The 19,884-nt window shown below is 42.3% G+C and overlaps 2 protein-coding genes across 2 annotated transcripts; one reads left to right on the top strand and one right to left on the bottom strand.

Annotated features, from left to right (window-relative positions):
* Positions 1 to 2,329: 2,329 nt before the first annotated feature.
* rpusd2 (RNA pseudouridine synthase domain containing 2) lies at positions 2,330 to 5,771 on the top strand. Its single transcript, XM_021574826.3, has 3 exons — positions 2,330 to 3,926; positions 4,083 to 4,379; positions 4,596 to 5,771. The coding sequence occupies exons 1-3, from the start codon at positions 3,222 to 3,224 to the stop codon at positions 5,376 to 5,378; spliced, it is 1,785 nt and encodes a 594-aa protein (XP_021430501.3). The 5' UTR covers positions 2,330 to 3,221; the 3' UTR covers positions 5,379 to 5,771.
* On the bottom strand, positions 5,707 to 19,495 carry disp2 (dispatched RND transporter family member 2). Its single transcript, XM_021574825.3, has 8 exons — positions 18,448 to 19,495; positions 13,293 to 13,715; positions 13,174 to 13,203; positions 12,645 to 12,768; positions 11,938 to 12,065; positions 11,461 to 11,579; positions 11,121 to 11,218; positions 5,707 to 10,747 (listed from the first exon to the last, which is right to left on the bottom strand). The coding sequence occupies exons 1-8, from the start codon at positions 18,537 to 18,539 to the stop codon at positions 7,247 to 7,249; spliced, it is 4,515 nt and encodes a 1,504-aa protein (XP_021430500.3). The 5' UTR covers positions 18,540 to 19,495; the 3' UTR covers positions 5,707 to 7,246.
* Between the last annotated feature and the right edge of the window lie 389 nt (positions 19,496 to 19,884).

Here is a 19,884-nt window from a genome sequence, read left to right as displayed (position 1 = left end):
GTATGTATTCACTATATAAAGGGTATGTATACATTATATAAAGGGTATGTATTCACTATATAAAGGGTATGTATACACTATATAAAGGGTATGTATTCACTATATAAAGGGTATGTATACATTATATAGAGTATGTATTCACTATATAAAGGGTATGTATACACTATATAAAGGGTATGTATACACTATATAAAGGGTATGTATACACTATATAAAGGGTATGTATACACTATATAAAGGGTATGTATACATTATATAGAGTATGTATTCACTATATAAAGGGTATGTATACATTATATAAAGGGTATGTATACACTATATAAAGGGTATGTATACACTATATAAAGGGTATGTATACATTATATAGAGTATGTATTCACTATATAAAGGGTATGTATTCATTATATAAAGGGTATGTATACATTATATAGAGTATGTATTCACTATATAAAGGGTATGTATACACTATATAAAGGGTATGTATACACTATATAAAGGGTATGTATACATTATATAAAGGGTATGTATACATTATATAGAGTATGTATTCACTATATAAAGGGTATGTATACACTATATAAAGGGTATGTATACACTATATAAAGGGTATGTATACACTATATAAAGGGTATGTATACATTATATAAAGGGTATGTATACATTATATAGAGTATGTATTCACTATATAAAGGGTATGTATACACTATATAAAGGGTATGTATACATTATATAAAGGGTATGTATACATTATATAGAGTATGTATTCACTATATAAAGGGTATGTATACACTATATAAAGGGTATGTATACACTATATAAAGGGTATGTATACACTATATAAAGGGTATGTATACATTATATAAAGGGTATGTATACATTATATAGAGTATGTATTCACTATATAAAGGGTATGTATACACTATATAAAGGGTATGTATACACTATATAAAGGGTATGTATACACTATATAAAGGGTATGTATACATTATATAGAGTATGTATTCACTATATAAAGGGTATGTATTCATTATATAAAGGGTATGTATTCACTATATAAAGGGTATGTATACACTATATAAAGGGTATGTATTCACTATATAAAGGGTATGTATACATTATATAGAGTATGTATTCACTATATAAAGGGTATGTATTCACTATATAAAGGGTATGTATTCACTATATAAAGGGTATGTATACACTATATAAAGGGTATGTATACATTATATAGAGTATGTATTCACTATATAAAGGGTATGTATACATTATATAGAGTATGTATTCACTATATAAAGGGTATGTATACATTATATAAAGGGTATGTATACATTATATAAAGGGTATGTATACATTATATAAAGGGTATGTATTCACTATATAAAGGGTATGTATACATTATATAAAGGGTACGCATACACTAGCTACATAAATGGTATATAAAGTATACAGTATAAAGCAGATAAATGGGCAGGTCATGAAAATGTTAAACCTTAACTGATGTCAGTTTCGTCACCGCCTGCCGTCATGACTTTGCCTTAATTCTCTCACCCCACATCTAGAGTTGATCTCTTGAGAGATGCTGTTCTGTGTTTTTCTTTCCAGAGGTGAGCTCTGACTGCTGTGTGGTGTGGTTGCCCTTGCAGGAGGTGACTTCCATGTGGTGTGGTTGCCCTTGCAGGAGGTGACTTCCATGTGGTGTGGTTGCCCTTGCAGGAGGTGACTTCCATGTGGTGTGGTTGCCCTTGCAGGAGGTGACTTCCATGTGGTGTGGTTGCCCTTGCAGGAGGTGACTTCCATGTGGTGTGGTTGCCTTTGCAGGAGGTGACTTCCATGTGGTGTGGTTGCCTTTGCAGGAGGTGACTTCCATGTGGTGTGGTTGCCCTTGCAGGAGGTGACTTCCATGTGGTGTGGTTGCCCTTGCAGGAGGTGACTTCCATGTGGTGTGGTTGCCTTTGCAGGAGGTGACTTCCATGTGGTGTGGTTGCCTTTGCAGGAGGTGACTTCCATGTGGTGTGGTTGCCTTTGCAGGAGGTGACTTCCATGTGGTGTGGTTGCCCTTGCAGGAGGTGACTTCCATGTGGTGTGGTTGCCTTTGCAGGAGGTGACTTCCATGTGGTGTGGTTGCCCTTGCAGGAGGTGACTTCCATGTGGTGTGGTTGCCTTTGCAGGAGGTGACTTCCATGTGGTGTGGTTGCCCTTGCAGATGGTGGTGCTGGTGCTGCAGCTATTGAGTTTTTTTTTTTAGATCTCTGTCTGTCTGCTGCCTAGCAACACTTCCCATTTGCTTATTGACTAAAACTGGGCAGCAGATGAACATTATCCCAGAGGGTTGAAGAGGGTTGCCAAGGGCTTTTGGATTAACGACTCTGTCTGTGATTGCTAAAATCGTTCATTTAAGTGCTCCCGTTTTGTATATGCATTCAAAACATCGACCCACTGTTTGTTCCTCACAGATGTCTAGCTGAAAGGTCGGCTTATTCATGTATTTAATTTTACAAAAATTAAAGGGATGTGACAACCCTCATACAAATTGAGTCATCGTACCAACCAACAGGAAGATGTCTTGATAAAAGTGAACATGAATTGTTTTCTAAAGACTGATGTGAATGCAAGTAAACATAGCCTAACCTATAAATGATTACAAGTAGTCTGTTTCGGCAACAGAAAAACAACCCTTTTTACATAACGATGAGAATAGATGCAGTTTAGTCTTTATTTTTTAAATACTGAAATGATTATACAGTAATGTCATAATTTATTAATACAAATATTGTAATGAAAACGCTTGTTTGTGTTTAAATGCATGGGAAATAATGTTGTTTTATTTGAGAGAGATGGGATTGTTTGGCTTTGGGCTTTTTTTAAATACACTTTGCCTCTATCAATTGAACCATTGCCTGTATAAGAGATCATAAATGCTATTTATTTAGGTCTATATATCTTATTATGTTGTATGTGTGAAGCACTATTCAGTGTCAGGAGGATGAGGATATTTGATAAGGCTTTGAAACGGACTACTAACACACCGGGGCGTCATCGACGAGTGCCCGTAGTCATTTGGAAGGGAGACCCATACTTTCATGGCTGCATGTTAGGCTGCTTCAGTGAGATACGTGTGAGTAGTTTGGACACATTTTACAGATGATTTTATTTACCTTTAACCGACAAACAGTGGTTTTTACAGAGGTCCCTAGAGAAAACGATACTCTTTCTTAAATTTGATGGTACGTTATATCAAGAACATTTTCTATGTTCTCCAAGTCTTTAACAAACGCGAAATAACGCTTAATAACAGAACACTATCACGTGCTAGACCTTGCAATGCGCAATTGACAAACGTCACAAATTATAGCGATTTAATTTGTAAAGTGACAAAAGAACATACACTTTACAACTCAGTAAATGAGTTATCATCTGGCCCACGTTTGCATCAAAACCATTTTACAGTAATGTCGCATACAATGGAGTCGACAGAAATGACGAGGGTGTCAGCGGTAAATACCTCAAACACTTCAGTCAATTCTACCACAGACGAGTTGAAAGAAACTTGTAAACGTAAGAGCGAAGAGAAGGACGACCCAGAGAAAAGTAGTCGTGGAAAGAGACGTCGAGGAGGTGGGAAGAAACAACTCCGTACAGGAGAGAGATACATTCCTCCCCCTCAAAAACGCAACCCCGGCGTAAGTTTCAGCAAAGCGCATTTTGATGAAACAACATACTATTTTGAAGGAGGTCTACGCAAAGTGCGCCCATACTACTTCGACTTCAAAACGTACTGCAAGGGACGCTGGATTGGGAAAAGTCTTCTCGAGGTTTTCAGCAGTGAATTCCGAGCTGAGCCGTTGGAGTACTACGTTATGGCTTCCAAACTAGGACGCATCCGACTCAATGAAACCCCAATGGATGACCTCTCTGTAACACTCAGGGTGAGTTCAATCTTGAATTAGATGGATGCTGATTATGTTGGCTTGAATTAGATACAACAGTCTATCTAACTTTGTCCCTAAATTAAATGTAAAAAAAAATCTGTGCAGAATAAATATTTTCAGACCTGTCGCCCCCCCCCCCCCCCCCCCCCCCAGAACAATGACTTCCTAAGGAACACTGTGCATCGCCATGAGCCACCTGTAGTTGGACGGCCACTGGAGATTTTGGAAGATAATGGGGAGGTTTTGGTAGTTGACAAGCCAGCCTCGATGCCAGTTCATCCTTGTGGGCGCTTCCGTCACAACACGGTCATTTTCATCCTGGGAAAGGAACGAGGCATATGTGGCCTTCACACTGTGCACCGGCTGGATCGCCTAACATCTGGGGTGCTGCTCTTTGCCCGGACTTTGGAAGTGTCCCAGAAACTGGATGTGTTGGTGCGAGACAGACAGGTAAGACATCCTCTAGTCCAGTGTGCACCTAATCAATCGAAAAGGAACATTGTGTTTCCTGATGATATTTATTTTTTTAGTCACTTATCCTAGAAATCTTGTCATCAGTTTGGATTAAATAGGGGCTCAAGTATAATCTCTCTCTCTGAGAGGGAACATAAAATATACTTTATTAAAGTTTGATATAAGTGACTGATAGTCTGTCATCTTTTACAGCTGGAGAAGGAGTATGTCTGTCGAGTGGAAGGGGAGTTCCCAGAGGGTGAGATCATCTGTGAGGAGCCCATCCTGGTGGTCTCCTTCAAGGTGGGACTGTGCAGAGTGCATCCTAAAGGCAAGGATTGCCGCACAGTCTTCCAAAGGCTCAGCTGGAACGGCCACTCCAGTGTAGTGCGTTGCCTCCCTCTCACTGGCCGCACTCACCAGATTCGTGTCCACCTCCAGTTCCTGGGCTACCCCATCCTCAACGACCCTGTCTATGGCTCCTCTGCTTGGGGTCCCCAAAGGGCAAAGGGAGGCCTGATGGGCATGAGCGACGATGAGCTTCTCAAAGCGATTCTGGAGGAACATCGTTTGAAGGAGAGTCTTCATCTCCTAGACATCCCAGACGAGGGAATGGTACCGGTGAGCAATGTGCAGACTGATGCTCAGACACCTCAGCCAGAGCTGTTGCCACGTGTTTGCAATTCTGTTTCAAGTGACTGTACACTGAGTGACGTAGAACAGAGTGCAAATCAGGTCCACAGCAGTCCAGCCTTACCCGGTGCAGTACCCGGACCAACTGATGAAAATGATGATCAAACGGAGTCCACAGAATCTTCTCACTTAGCTGCTACAAACACGAAAGACCCTCTGTGTAGCGAGTGTAAGATTGTCCGTCCGGACCCCACCGAGAAGGAGCTCATCATGTACCTCCATGCGTTGCGCTATAAAGGACCAGACTTTGAATATTCAACTCGCCTACCTGACTGGGCCAAGGATGACTGGATTGACGACTAAGGCACTATAGGGATGTTATACCACAGAAGTGCAGGCAGTGTACTATGTGATGTGCCCAATAGGATGTAAAATATCACTATTGTTGTTTTGTTGAAGTTGTCTTTGGACACTTGGTGAACCAAGCTCGGTTGTTAGTTCTGTGGCTCACGGATCTGTAAATCATGAATAATTCTGTTTTTAAATTGTATAATTCATTTCCCTCTGACTCACGTTAAGGGATATATTACTTTGGACCATATATTTTCCATTGGACTCTAAACCAGGAAGATGTTTATCTAGGATTTATTTTCAATAGCCCTTCTAATTGAAAACCAAATAAACATTTTCATAAAGTTTGACAATGAAATTTTATTTTCATGGCATTGAATAAAACAATCCATTCTGCAGGAAAAATACACTTTATTATCATTTTTTTTTTTTAAGTTTCCCCCATGTGAAAATGAGTACAAGTACTGTGTTTTCTCAGGTTTTAATAGTCATTGCAACCTTTCTGTTTTCTCTGCTCCTCAAAAGCCTAAAGTTAAGTTCTATCATTCCTTTCTCTAAGGCAGGTTATTTCAAAAGCTCATCCAAGACTTATGATCACTGAATCAGTTGTCAAAAGGAAACCCTTTCAGATGAGACAACTTCAAAATAACCCTGCTTGTAGGCACATTTTTACAATTCTTGTAAATTCTTCACATTTTTGCAGTCATCAAACCACAATTAAACCCTTAATACATACATTATTCTGGGTTGTATTTTGAACCAAAAATACAACTCCACTGTTGTAAAGGATAATACCTTTCACATAAAACACATTTTACATTTTCTTCATGGAAAAACGACTGTTGCAAAGATTTGGCACATGCTGCACATTGTACACCATGATCCATAGACTGCATGTGTTCTGTCAAGGCAAACACACATATATATATTTAATCTGATGTTCCAGCAGGTGGTGAAATGTAGTGAAGGCTGCTCTGCGGATGTAGAACTACCATTTTTGATTACCCAGCCAAGCCTTAGTAGAGATCGTATTACTCTACATAGAACGCTGATTCTACATTTCTTTGAACCGTGCTGTGAAGCTGGTTATCTACAAGTCATGTTTAATGATGGAAGGAGCCACCAAAAGCTGGTAAAAATCACCTTTGTCAGATTCAGGCCTGCCAATACATCAGTTGGTTTCATGTACAAGACCTTCATTCTTTCATTATCAAAGGATAATGCTCACTATATACATCTGCTGTGCATCTGCAGCTCCCTACTGTAAGTGTACAACAGTGCTGTTCAGGTCCCCTAAATAATTAATACACACGGAATTGTCTTAAGTCACCAAATTAATGTTACATTTCTTGGCATTTGACTTTGTACAACAGCAATTGTTGTGTTGTACATTCTGACAGTGAAGTGGTTTACAAAAATGTTTTTTTTTATTTTTTTAATTACACACAATTTCTGATCTACTTGTAGTGATGTAACTTCCAGCACCATGTGATATGTCTTGATGGTGTTTTAATGGTGGGTGCGTGGAATACATAGCCAAGCGTATTGTTGCTCAAACAAAAGAACCCCTTCCCTCACATCTAAAAAAAAATGTATTTAGAAATTATTTTAAAGTGTGTTCAAATGACATTATTGTCTAAGAATCTATCCAGACTGTGGATATAGATCAGGGTAATACAGTCGAATAACAAACAGGTCAGTGATTATCCAACTTCCAGTGTGTGTCCTGCTGTGAATTTTCCAAAATGTGTAAATCCATTACAAAGAATCTTATTCACAAACGTAACATTCTGCCGTTTCTGACTGAGCTAGTCAAGCTGACAGATGATGAACCGAACACTTCTGCATGCTTAGATTACACATATCTTTTGAAATCTAATTCAGCTTGTATCTTCCCTCTGCCCATCTCGTTTGATCCATACATCAGGCAAATCTGGTTTACTGTTTGGCAACATCACTGGTCCTTCACTCTGGCTCGTACGGCCCCTCCCACACCCCGGAGAGGCTGTCTCATATGTAGTCTCTCTCAGGGAGAGACGTAGGGTGTCTCTCTTTCCGTTAAGGTGCCCTGGTTGTGGTTCCAGTTCTCCCTCTGCTTCAATAGAAGTCTGTTGGTTTGAGGGTCCAGGTTCAATGTCACTCAGGCAAGTCTCATTGGAATCCTCTAGCCCGTCAAATGAACTCTGAGATGACAGTAGGCGTTTGTGAGGGTGATGCTTAAAGTTGCTATTAGGGGCCTCGTCCTTGGAGAGGGATGGCTGGTAAATTGTTTCTATTGTTTGACTAATGATGGTGTCCTCCATGCTTGAGGAAGAGGACAGCGATACGTTCCAGTGCTTGATGCCAGCAGACTGTCCTCTGCACGTCTTGCACAAGAGCCTTTCCTTAGCCAGGTCACCTTGAGGAGCTACTACAGGCCTTAGGGTGTTCTCTTTATATGGGGAAGAGGTCTGCAAAGCTGGGGGTGGGTGACAGCCTTTGTGGTGCCTCCCACAGAGCTCTTCACTATCTGCCTCAATGTTGCTCCTCTCCACATCCCTCCTGGGACTCAGACCACCGAACTGGATGTCATCGGAGAGAACTGAGGGTCTGTTGGATAGCTTACTAGTACACGTGCTGTTCTCAAAGCTGTCACTCAGCTGACAGGCCAATGGCTGAAGCTCATACTGCTCAGGTTCCCTTCCGCCCTCTACCTGTCGCTGTCTTTGACGCTGATGGTTCGGGTAAAGGTAATTACCCTCGTCTTTATTGAAATTCCTTCGAACTCTTGATCTTCCAAAAGCCCCGTTTGCTGCGCAGGTGGAGGACCTAGGTTCTGCTGCTGAGCAGGAGGGCAGACTTTCAGTCCCTGGTTCAGATGAACATGGCAACATTATTTTCCCACAGTTCTTTTGAGGACCGAAAAAGCAGCATAGGGATTGGAAAAAGAAAGTGGCAAATCCACATGCTACACATTTCACCAGAAATAAGAAAATCCCCAGCTTTCTGAACAACAAGGCAGTTGTAGGGAGCATGGCGATGCCCACACAGCAGAAGGCCCCGGATCCTATTGCTACAGGACAGCTCATTCTTTTCAGAGAATGTGCAACTCTTCCAATTCTATCAGAGTGTGGCGCTGAATTATATGATATGCAGTAGTTGGCTAAAAAGTCGACAGACAGCCCAGCAGCAGCTGATATGAAGAGTGCCTCCACACCACTAAGCTGCCATTCTAGAAGGACCAGGAGGCCGATGGTGACAAAAACACTTCCTCCAACAGCAGCAGCGCCATAAATACTCAGTGGAATATTCCATGTGGTCAGAAGAAGCAAGACAAATGCTAGAGCTACAGAGAACCCAGTGACCACAAGGGTTTCTGAGCTCAGACATTGTTGCAAGTCAAATAGTGTCAACTGGCTCACAAACCATCCTTCCTTTAGTCCCAGTGGTGCGCCAGACATTTCACCATTAAACCATGACACAATATCATTATAGAAAAGGGTGGTGTGACTAAAGTTGTAGCTGTAGCGGTGCGTAGTTCTAAATACCATTACCAGGGCTGCTATTCGACCATCTGCCTCAAAATGTAGGCCTCCAACCTCGGACACATAGCCCTCTGCATGCCGCTCGGCCACCATCATGCTCAGGCATTGTTCAAAAACACCCGGTGGGTAAGGAAAGGGAATATTGTTGCAGCAAAAATGTAAGGCGTCCTCACTCTCTGAGCATCGTCGGATAGACACCCAGTGTATGAGTTGCTCGACAATACAGACGTTGTCTGTTGAGCCTTCGTTTTCAGATGATGATGACGACGGTAAATAGAAACTTTGGTTTTGAACTCTTCCACACAAGTCTCTCAACCACACCTGAGCCTCTGGGCTACTCATGTTAAACTCTGGATCCATAACTAAAGATCCGTTGCTTTTCGGATCAAAGTGATTGCCGTTATCGGTTGGGATGACTCCCCAAACAAGAGTCAATGTAATGAGCTTGTCCTCCCCGTTCACCAGCCGTTCAAACATGAATTGGTGGCGATATTCAGCGTCATATCTTTCAAAGGGATGGCTAGAGCGGAATAACTGAGTTGCCCTGTTGTCTAAAGTGGGTAGTCTCATACCAGGGTCTACAACTGAGATGTATGTTCCTCCTGCGGCCAACACTGCGAACCAGCAGACCCAAATGTATCTGAACTTGACCACTCCACATGGGAGGATTTTCAGGAAAAGTAAATTGGAGGTGTCGGACAGTCCTCGCTTCAACCCTCGTAGCTTCTGACCCAAGGTGAAGAGGCACCGCTTTCGTGAGCTTGTGTCCCAGAACCCGCCAATACTTTTCGTGCAGCAAGGCTTCCATGCCTGTGCAGTAACAGAGGCTGAGGCAGGCACAGTGTAGCGCTCGCGTAATATGAGCGAGCTGGGCAGCCACGCAAGGGCGGAAAAAGTACAGATTAAGGAAGCCGTTCCCAGGTACACAGCAAAGCATCTGACTGCTGTGATGCTGCTCAGGAACCCAGAGAAGAACGTGGCACTAGAAGTCAAGCCTGATGCCAATATCAAATATCCGACCTCTTGGAGAACTCTATTGACTCTTATCTCTAGAGAAACGGGTGGATTCTGGGATAGTTGTAGATTCCAGAAATCAATGAAAGTGAAGGCGTGGTTAGAACAACTACCAAACAGGATGAAAGCTGAAGCTAAGTTGAGGAAAGGGAAGAATGTCAGCTGAAAAACCACTTTGTAGAAGAAATAGGAAGTCAAGAGAGAACCCACAATTGCAACTAAAGACAGAGCTGACAGGAAAAGAGACTGCAAATAAAGGGCTATGGTGAGGAACAGCGAAACTACAGCCAGAACAGGGTAGATGGAGTCCCTAGCCAGGTAATACTTGAAAAGCTTTTGTTTGATGCCTAGGTCCATTCCTGTAATAGTAGTGTTCTTGTATGTAAGCTCACGACCTTCAAGGCTGTTCATGTATATCTCCATCAAGTGATCTCCTTTTTCAACTGGTAGAAACAGGAGACTATATTTCAGTGAGGGGACCTGATATTCTATTGTCTGTGGCCCTAGGAAGTCCTTATCAACCAGGTAATGCAATATCTGGAATACGGCGCGAGAGTGTTTGCACCGAGTCGGCACGGATGCACAGTTGCCTTGCAAGCCCCTCTCTGCGCAATATGCCACCAGCCTTCCATCGTGGTAGTATGGGGCGCAATAGCGTAGTAGGCTCAGACTCTCTGACACTTGCACAGAGGTCAGGCTGAGACAGGATGAGGCATTGCTGAGAAGTGCCAAGTAGTTTCCCAGTGACCAACTTGGACAGCATCCGCCCCTGATCATGGCACCGTCCACTTCCAATCGGATATGTTGCTTGCAGAGATCTTGGAAGTGGGGTTGTGAACGAATCTGAAACATGGAGAAGAGAAGTTTGGCAGTTACACACTTCTGTTGACTTATTCTCCCTCTACCCATGGCAAAATCAATGTAATTGATGTTCCATATTATTTTTATCACGAGAGTAAATTGAAATGGACAGATTTTATAGCAACTTTTCACATAACTTATTTCCATCTACCAGCTAATGGGGATCAATAACACCTTTTTTTGTTCTCTTTCAAATACATATAAATGTTTTAAGATGTGTGCTATCAGTGCCTGCCAAGTTCTGTACCCCAGAAAGGTATTTGATTGAGTTGGCTCCCTGATTTCGTGGTCTGGTTGGTAATGCTGGATATATGGCATATATGATATATGATTTTTAAGATGCACGAAGACCTACCCTGGCCTGCTCCATCTCGCACATGGAGTAGATCGCTTTCAGGCTCCAAAGACTGGCAGAGTTTCCAGAGCGGAAGACAAGCTGGGCGTAGCGTTCTCCTGTGATGTCACAGATGGAGTCAAGAACATGGCACCCCCTAAACAAAGACTGTCCTCAGTCTTCACTTACAAAAATGTATCTAGAGGGATTGCTTATGTTTTGCTCATAACTGAAAGTGAACACTGGAATGATGAACTAGCTCGTCAATACCTAGATTTTTGATTGATACATTATGGCTATGTTTCCTGCTAAATTTTTAGGAACATTTCTCTAGTAGCAGAGAGACATGTTAGTAGCCTACCTGGAGCGTCACAGAGGAATGTGTCTTGGGCCGAATCCCTGTCTAGCATTCTTTTAGACCGTTGCCTGGACGACTGTTCCTGGCTCCCACCGGCATCCCCTCCGCTACCATCTCCATAGCTTCATAAAATAAACATGAACACAACAAAATTATACATGAGACATCTAGACAATTCATATCAATCACACAGGCAATAGCTAAATCAGTACCCCACGCAACAATGGACATATGGACTCCCTATACAATTATCCAGCATTTTTTAATCATAGCTATACTACATGATGTGCAAGTGTAACCCTGTTCCATCTCTATCGTGCCTCTGAACTGAAAGATGCCAAATTGTAGCATGTTTTAGTGAGTAATTATAATCTGGGGCTGAGTGAACGCAATGTCCCATGGTTCTACTCTGTTGTGGCAGCCATTTTGTGCAGGGCTCTCTGTGTGTGGTGGAGAGCTCCTCCGGTTTTAGCACAGTACCTCCCAGCTGTCTTGTCTTTGAGGTGTTGCGGTATCAGAGACAGTGTGTTTCCAGGCCCTGTGTTCTGTTGAAGCTTGGCTAAGGCAGACTGTCGCACCCCGATGTATGTTCCTCGAGGCTCAAAGCCCTGCATTAAAAACATCAAAGTCAACGAAACAACATCTGACGACAGCCGAAGCAGGAAAACAATGCACTGAATTAATTTACATGAGAAATATGTACGCCTAATGCTGACTGTTTGGCCTACAGTAGGTGAATAAAGACTGATTTAGATGCTAAGGTTTAGTGACATACTATAATGGATGCTTTGAAAATTGATAGTGACATTGTACATGCAGTGTTGATTGATATAGCGTTGTCTTCAATATTCTTCCAGATTCATTTTTTACCCTGGTCTCTGCCATGGTCATTACATGTTGATTGCCATGAGTTTAACTGTACACATTTATTACACACATGGTAATTCAATTAGTTTATTTAACTATTATTGACTGTTCATTGTACCTGCAACTGCACTGATATGGCTACACTTGTATTTCTTGAGCTGACAAGATGAAATGTTTTGAGAGATCTGCCGGGTCTACTTTATTTACGGCAGCTTTTCAAGAGGCAAGAACGAGCTAAAAACAAAAGGGGTTTACAGTAGCATTCGGTTTGACAGGAAGTTGGCAGAGAATGCGACAGTGCTGCAGAGAGAGGCACTCACCATGAGCGGGTCAGAGAAGTCTGGCAGGGGACCAATCAACAGGCCGGCTAGGGAACATCCCAGGAGGGCCGCTGCACAACTGACGAGCACCGCCAGAGGATACCTCACTACCACCTGGGAGTAACTGTCAAGAAAATGCCACAGGAAAAGAGGATCTCAGTGACACTTATCTCTAATGGGCTTTGCATAGTTAAAGGACTGTACTGTGTGTCTCACTTGGTGTGTGTGCTAGGAAAGTCTCATGGTTCAAGTATTTTTCAGGTAAGTACAACATTTAACATTACATTTCAAAACATTGGTCACCAGTACTCATATTTTGAGTTATGCAATGCTATTGTGCGCTTACAACCATGTTGTATGTTGTTGTATAGCTTACTGAAATACTATTTTGAGCTTAGAACCATGTTGTATAGACTAAAAAATATATTTTTGTCCTAATTACTGCCATGCACTGTGCACATTAAGGATGCAATGGAAATTGTAGGTCATTTTGCTGTTACACAATCATCTTGTTCTCGTGGATACTGACTTTCTAGGGATCCAGTAGAGTCCGTCATCCCTAAAATAGACAAATAATTCTGCGTCATTGACCTTTTTATAATTTTTGCATGATAATTATGCTTGTGTACAGCATACGGGAATACAGACCTGACTGTGACCACATGATGCTGTTTGGACTTCTGGGTGCCAGCGCCGTCATGGGAACCGTGCAGCCAGTGGCAGCGGACAGCGTTGTGACAGGAAGGGACATGGGAGGGGCTGCAGCTGCGACCCGTCTTGACAGCGCTTGTCGAGCAGTCGGTGTGAGGAGGACCCACAGTGATTGGATGCGACTCCAGACAGGCTTTGCCTTTGATTGGCTTGTGATGGCCACAACAGTGACATTGTCGGTGCTGCTGTGAATGGTAGGTGCATCCCTGGGAGACTTGGTGGTAGAGCTGGGAGGAGGTGGAGGAGGAGGGTCTGGGGAGGCTGCAGCTGTCAGACTGGTCCCCTTCGGTTTGGATCCGAGTGGTCTGGGCCTCCGGGCACACACTGTCAGGAGGACACAGTGACACCTCCGGTATCTCACTGGGAAAAGACAGAGGGGGGGAAAGTGTATTTATTTATAACCCCTACGGTGGCAGTGTTTGTCATTGTCAAATGTACACCAGAATTTTCAATAATCAATGTTTCAGCTCAGCGGCTTCCCCGGCTGCAATAGTTTTACTAAGCCTTGAGTAGGTAAACCTAATGAATCGTGTAAGGGGTGACTTCCAATGTATTGTTGCGTTGTTGCTTGAAACCCAATTTGGCAAACCAAATTAATTAGGTAAGGAATGACATCTAAAGTATTGTTTCGTTGCTTGAAGGCCCAATTAGTCCAAGAGATGCTCCATCTGCCCTGTTTGTGTTTCAACATCCAAAAGAGAGTCCTGTTGATGGAGACTGCAGTGGATCTGATGAAGAATTACTCCTGTTTATGGAAGAAGTACATTGCACAGATGTTATGGGTTAAGTTATGTGCTTTACTTCCTCATGTTTTCTCTAAAGAACAGGACATAGACTATACACAATGAAACTCTGCTGACTATCAGCGACAGAGAGAGAGAGCTGACTACGTTAACCACTATTAGTAATTGCGTTAGGCCTAATGACAAGTAACGTTTATAAATCGGAATCCCTATTTACTGAACTGTAAGTAGTATTGAATGCCCGTTATTACAATACTCTATAGCAGGGGTATTCAACTCTGAACCTACAAGGTTCGGAGACTGCTGGTTTTCTGTTCTACCTGATAAGTAATTGCACCCACCTCGTGTCCCAGGTCTAATTAGAGGGGAACAATGAAAAAATGCAGTGGAACTGACTTCGAGGTCCAGAGTTGAGTTTGCGGGCTCTATAGTATGACTGAATTAAACAAGGCAACAGTAAACATGTCATCCCCCAATGAATGATGCAGCGTCCCCCCTTGGGCCAATTGAGATATCGCATGTGACTAATACATTTAAGTTCATTACTACAGCTCCCGCCTTGGGCCAATCAGTGTAATTTAACAAAAATGCCGGATCTCGATGGCAAGACTCATCATTCACCCAAGTTTAGTCAAAATTGGCCCAGTGCTGTCTGAGATATTGCGTGTGACAAACGTACGAACAGACGGAAACCTATCCACAGTCCCCTCCCCGTATTTCATTGTGGGGGACAACCAGACATTTATGTGCACAGTCTAATTTCAATCTGACTCCAAGTTAGAGGGTCAAATGACGTTATGGGTTGTTTTTCCAGACCTGGTCGTCTGGGTGGACTGAGACGCCACTTCTTTGATCCCCATCACCTCATCGCCAAGGCGACGGGGTAAGTAAACAGAGAACAGTACTTGAGGGGTTTTATTTACATTTCCAACCACCGGGGGAGAGATAGGTGGGCAGCAAATTCATCACAACTCGACTGTGTGCCATTGGGCATTTCAAAATGTAGCTGTATTAATAATAAAAAAAGTGTCTAAAGATGTATCGGTCTCTTAAAAGAGTGGAGTCAATTTCTCAAACCTTCGTAGTGGTTTCACTCAAATCACCCCGTCAAGATGACCATTTTTGGCAGGGGGGAAAACAAATATGTTGCTGTTGGTTGGCTGATGCGTCACCAGCTTGCTTCTGAATTTACTCAGGTGAAAGCACTATTTATTTGCTGTCCAATTAGAAGTTGCCATTTACCCCTCAGCTGACACATCACAAGCTGTGCAGAGCACTGAACGGCAGCATGATGGGGGCTTCTGTGCTAGCAGCAGGTCCTGCCCACTGCACTCCTTAGGACTGTGTTGCTGCAGTGGTAAACTCTAGTATTCATTGCTTCTCATTGCCCACTTTTAATAGAGCTAGGTCATGCTTGCAAAGCTAGGCAATTAGTGGATCCAGTTCATTATCGAACAGAGCAGTTACAAAAATACCTCCAGCTGGGCGTTACGAGCCCTCTGCATGCAAGCTACGTAATCAAACAACAATCGCCTGAGATATTGCCAATCTCTCAAATATGATTTGACATGGGAAACGTTCTATCAAAGGTTGATATGACATTGTATTTCAGTCTAAACAGGGTGTTACTATGCTGATACTCTGCTACATTGCATTCGTGTCATACTGTCGGCCAGCACCACCCTCGGTGTAACAGTGCTGTGCATTTTGCTAAACGTTGATATTACATCGTATTTAGGTCTAAAGGTGCTTTCATGTTTGGCCCCCCGTACTACTACTGGTGGCCTGTTTAATGATTTTATGGAGATGGAATTAGCAAGCACGTTGTTCATGAGGGAACCATCTCAGTGTTTGTCCTTTGTTTGAACCGACACGATGTACCAGGGGGGGTCGTGTTCAGTAGTAGCGTACACCATAGCAAAACGTTCATGATCTCCCACCATGTTATCTTAAGATGTGTATGATGTGGAGTAACATGCAGAAATACATTAAAGAGATTCTGGCAGTTAAGTTGCAGAGTTCCAGTCATTGCACTAATGCTAGTTAATTAACATTAGCTTGCGAAACTAACTCTAAATTCCTTCATACTGCAGACAGAAATATAAAAATGGTTAATCTGACAGAATCTCACATTATCCCTTTATTGACCTTCCTTTTCGTAACCTCCCAAGATGCACCTATAGCACAAATCTCAACAAAAATACTTCTACGTAGAACATTTAGGGCCAGTTACCCAGGCACAAATCAGGCCTGGTGCTGGACTGCAGGACTAGTTTAAATCTGTGTTGGAGAAACCGGACATTAGTATTATTCCCTGTTAATTGTGTTTAAGTGTTTATCCAATAGTTCCCTAATCCACAAGTCAAACCAATTCATCAGTATGTTGAGAGAATTATTTGTATCTAACCATAGCTATTACATGAAGTACTGTAATACACTGCAGACCAAAAGTATGTGGACACCGTCTCGTCAAACATCTCATTCCAAAAGCATGGGCTTTAATATAGAGTTGGTCCCCCCTTTCCTGCTATAACAGCCTCCACTCTTCTGGGAAGGCTTTCCACTAGATGTTGGAACATTGCTGTGGGTCTTGCTTCCATTCAGCCACAAGAGCATTAGTGAGGTCGGGCAATGATGTTGGGCGATTAGGACTAGCTTGCAGTCGGCATTCCATTTCATCCCAAAAGTGTTTGATGGGGTTGAGGTCAGGGCTCTCTGCAGGCCAGTCACACTGATCACGACAAACCATTTCTGTATGGATCTCACTTTGTGCATGGGGGCATTGTCATACTGAAACAGGAAAGGGCCTTCCCCAAACTGTTGCCACAAAGTTGGAAACAGAATCGTCTAGAATGTCATTGTACACTGTAGCATTAAGATTTTCCTTCACTGGAACTAAGAGGCCTAGTCCGAACATTGAAAAACAGCCAGAGATCATTATTCCTCCTCCACCAAACTTTACAGTTGGCACTATGAATTCGGGCAGGTAGCGTTCTCCTGGAATCCACCAAACTCAGATTAGTCCGTCGGACTGCCAGATGGTAAAGCGTGATTCATCACTCCAGAGAACGCATCTCCACTCTTCTATAGTCCAATGGCACCAAGTTTTTTTTATGTGCGGCTGCTCAGCCATGGAAACCCATTTCATGAAGCTCTAGATGAACAGTTATTGTGCTGACGTTGCTTCTAGAGGCCGTTTGGAACTCAGTAGTGAGTGTTGCAACCGAGAACAGATGATTTTTCAGCACTGCGGTCCTGTTCTGTGAGCTTGTGTGGCTCACCACTTTGCGGCTGAGCCGTTGTTGCTCCTAGACGTTTCCACTTCACAATAACAGCACTTACAGTTGAACGGGGAAGCAGGGCAGAAATTTGATAAACTGACTTTTTGGAAAGGTGGCATCTTGTGACGGTACCACGTTGAAAGTCACTGAGCTCTTCAGTAAGGCCATTCTACTGCCAATGTGTGTCTATGGAGATTACATGGCTGTGTGCTCGATTTAATACACCTGTCAGCAACGGGTGTGGCTGAAATAGCCGAATCCACTAATTTGAGGGGGGTTTCCACATACTTTTGTATATATAGTGTATGTCCAATGTTGACGGCTAGACTAAAGCAGGGGCAATGTAGTGACTATTAGTTATCTATCAAAAAATTGCCACGGTTGAGTTTTGCCCAGTGGATTTGTGGTTTCCCCTGGGCCGACCCTACAGTAGGCTATTGTGTCAGCAATGTTGTATGCATATCTGCATTATGCTGACTTGGGAGAGCACAGAGTGAGTGTGTAGCTGAGGAATACCAGATATCTCTGGATCCCGGGAGATTGCCTATTGAAGTGAATGTTAATTGTGGATTGGGTGAATTGACTGCCACACTCAACCTGTTATTGGACTATTACATTTCAATTAAACATACTCTGGGGAGAGATTGGCTGCTATTGTACAGCATTTGAGAACACATTTTACAAATACAAATCAATGTATTTCTCACCCACCAAAAAAAAACGAGTAAATGAAAGATGGACTTCTTCCTGTTTAGTCTGCTCTTGATTTACAATTCATGTAAGCAGTGGCACATTTGTACATTATAATAAATACAATATTGAAGAATAGGACTCTTGAGAAATCCATAAAATGTATTGCTGTTGTCATCAAATGCTTACAAATACAAAGAACATTGATATTCATTGACAGACAGATTGATATAGCCTACACTGACATAACGGCAATAATGGCTGGACAAAACACCAATACAAATGTATATTTAATGATGCAGAGGAATAATTTAACGGCCGACTAGACAAACACCGTTATTTTTCTTTGAGGTGAACAGAGAACGAACGGCTACGTACCTTTGAAATGTCTCCCTTGCAGGTCTTTCAGTTCTTGGCGAATCCATGACTATAGCGTCTGCGCGCTCATCCGTGATAGAGCAAGTATCCATTCTATCAGTTACTTTTCTCCTGTCGGAAATGTCCAACTGGGAAATTGAGGGATTCCGCCTCGTGTTTACTACTTGGAATAAATAATAAGATCGGTTCTATTGTACAACGGCAAAAGGGATGGATGGATGGATGTTTGAGTAACCTATCTGCTAAAGCCTGGTTTGCTATTGGTCGACGTGGTGTGATGAGCTCTTCTGCTGTTGAGGAGAAGTTTAGATGACCGTGAATAGCACGGGCGCTGTTCAATTGAGGGTGGTGCTGGCCTATACAGTATGACACGGATACAATGTATCGACGATATTGCCTGCATTGTTTTGATTCGTGCGTAGCCCGCTATTCAAAACAATATCTGTTACATTTTTTCTCCTCTTCTTAATCTATGATTTACCTTTATATAGAAAGCTGGCAGAATGCCATGAATCTGTAAGTCTGAATAATTTATTGTGAATAATACAGTATCAAATCTAATTTTATTGGTAACATCCACATATTTAGCAGATGTTATTGCTGGTGTAGCGAAATGTTTGTATTGTCACATAACTAGCCTATATGACGGGCAACTATCATTTTAGAGTAGATTGGCCGAAGCAATCGTTATATTACACCGTTTTGGTTTAAATACAATACAGAAAACTAAATAAGCTACACCTATTATTTTTATTTATTATTGTGGCCCCAGAGGGTTAATTTGGGAAATACTCTTAGTTTTGCTTCCAAACAGAATTACAGTACTCCATTAATGAAAGTTTAGCTCCAGCTCATATTTTAGAGCCGTTACCCAATTTACCGTCACTGTAGGCATCAGGTGACGACGCTCTTCTGCCGATTTACACTCTGCTGTTCTTTTAATGCAGACAGAAAATGCACCTGGGACCCGAGAGGGAGCGAGTCTGCTCCTCCGTCGGTTACTCTTCATAAAGACATCATGCAGGCTCCTCTGGTGAATGATCAGTGTGGCACGCCAGCTGGTTTGTGTCTACATATGAATCATAATGCAGACACCTCGTCGTCATCACTGATCCCATTAGTATTGGCTGGGGGAAAGAACAAATGTTTTATTTTTTTTACACTCAGAGGCAACCATTGGAAAAATTGGTTGAAAATACCAACATATTCTGCCACAGGGACACAGTCTGAAATCATCCTTTATCAACAACTTGCCTATGTGTCAAAACATTTGATTTCGATGATCCAAGCAAGCAGTTCCTTTTCTAGAGAAACCATTACTTTTTTTTGTTAGCTAGCAATTTTAGTTTTGACTATAACATTTTAAATATGCCTACAGAGTAGCATATTATGTCAAGAACCCGTTGATGTATCTCACATTTAGATGTACATGTTCTA

The sequence above is a fragment of the Oncorhynchus mykiss genome, chromosome 19, assembly GCF_057628025.1.
Source record: "Oncorhynchus mykiss isolate SJ-2025 chromosome 19, ASM5762802v1, whole genome shotgun sequence".
Taxonomy (NCBI): domain Eukaryota; kingdom Metazoa; phylum Chordata; class Actinopteri; order Salmoniformes; family Salmonidae; genus Oncorhynchus; species Oncorhynchus mykiss.
This window is presented reverse-complemented; position numbering and strand designations above follow the sequence as displayed.

What these genes read in the sequence shown, in the direction of transcription:
- rpusd2 (XM_021574826.3), top strand. Translation starts at nt 3,222, where the DNA reads ATGGTACGTTATATCAAGAACATTTTCTATGTTCTCCAAGTCTTTAAC. An exon ending in ACCTCTCTGTAACACTCAGG is followed by an intron (nt 3,927 to 4,082) that starts GTGAGTTCAATC and finishes CCCCCCCCCCAG; the next exon opens with AACAATGACTTCCTAAGGAA. An exon ending in TGTTGGTGCGAGACAGACAG is followed by an intron (nt 4,380 to 4,595) that starts GTAAGACATCCT and finishes CATCTTTTACAG; the next exon opens with CTGGAGAAGGAGTATGTCTG.
- disp2 (XM_021574825.3), bottom strand. Translation starts at nt 18,539, where the DNA reads ATGGATACTTGCTCTATCACGGATGAGCGCGCAGACGCTATAGTCATG. An exon ending in CTCTACTGGATCCCTAGAAA is followed by an intron (nt 12,769 to 13,173) that starts GTCAGTATCCAC and finishes TTTTCTTGACAG; the next exon opens with TTACTCCCAGGTGGTAGTGA. An exon ending in ATTCCTCTGTGACGCTCCAG is followed by an intron (nt 11,219 to 11,460) that starts GTAGGCTACTAA and finishes GTGACATCACAG; the next exon opens with GAGAACGCTACGCCCAGCTT.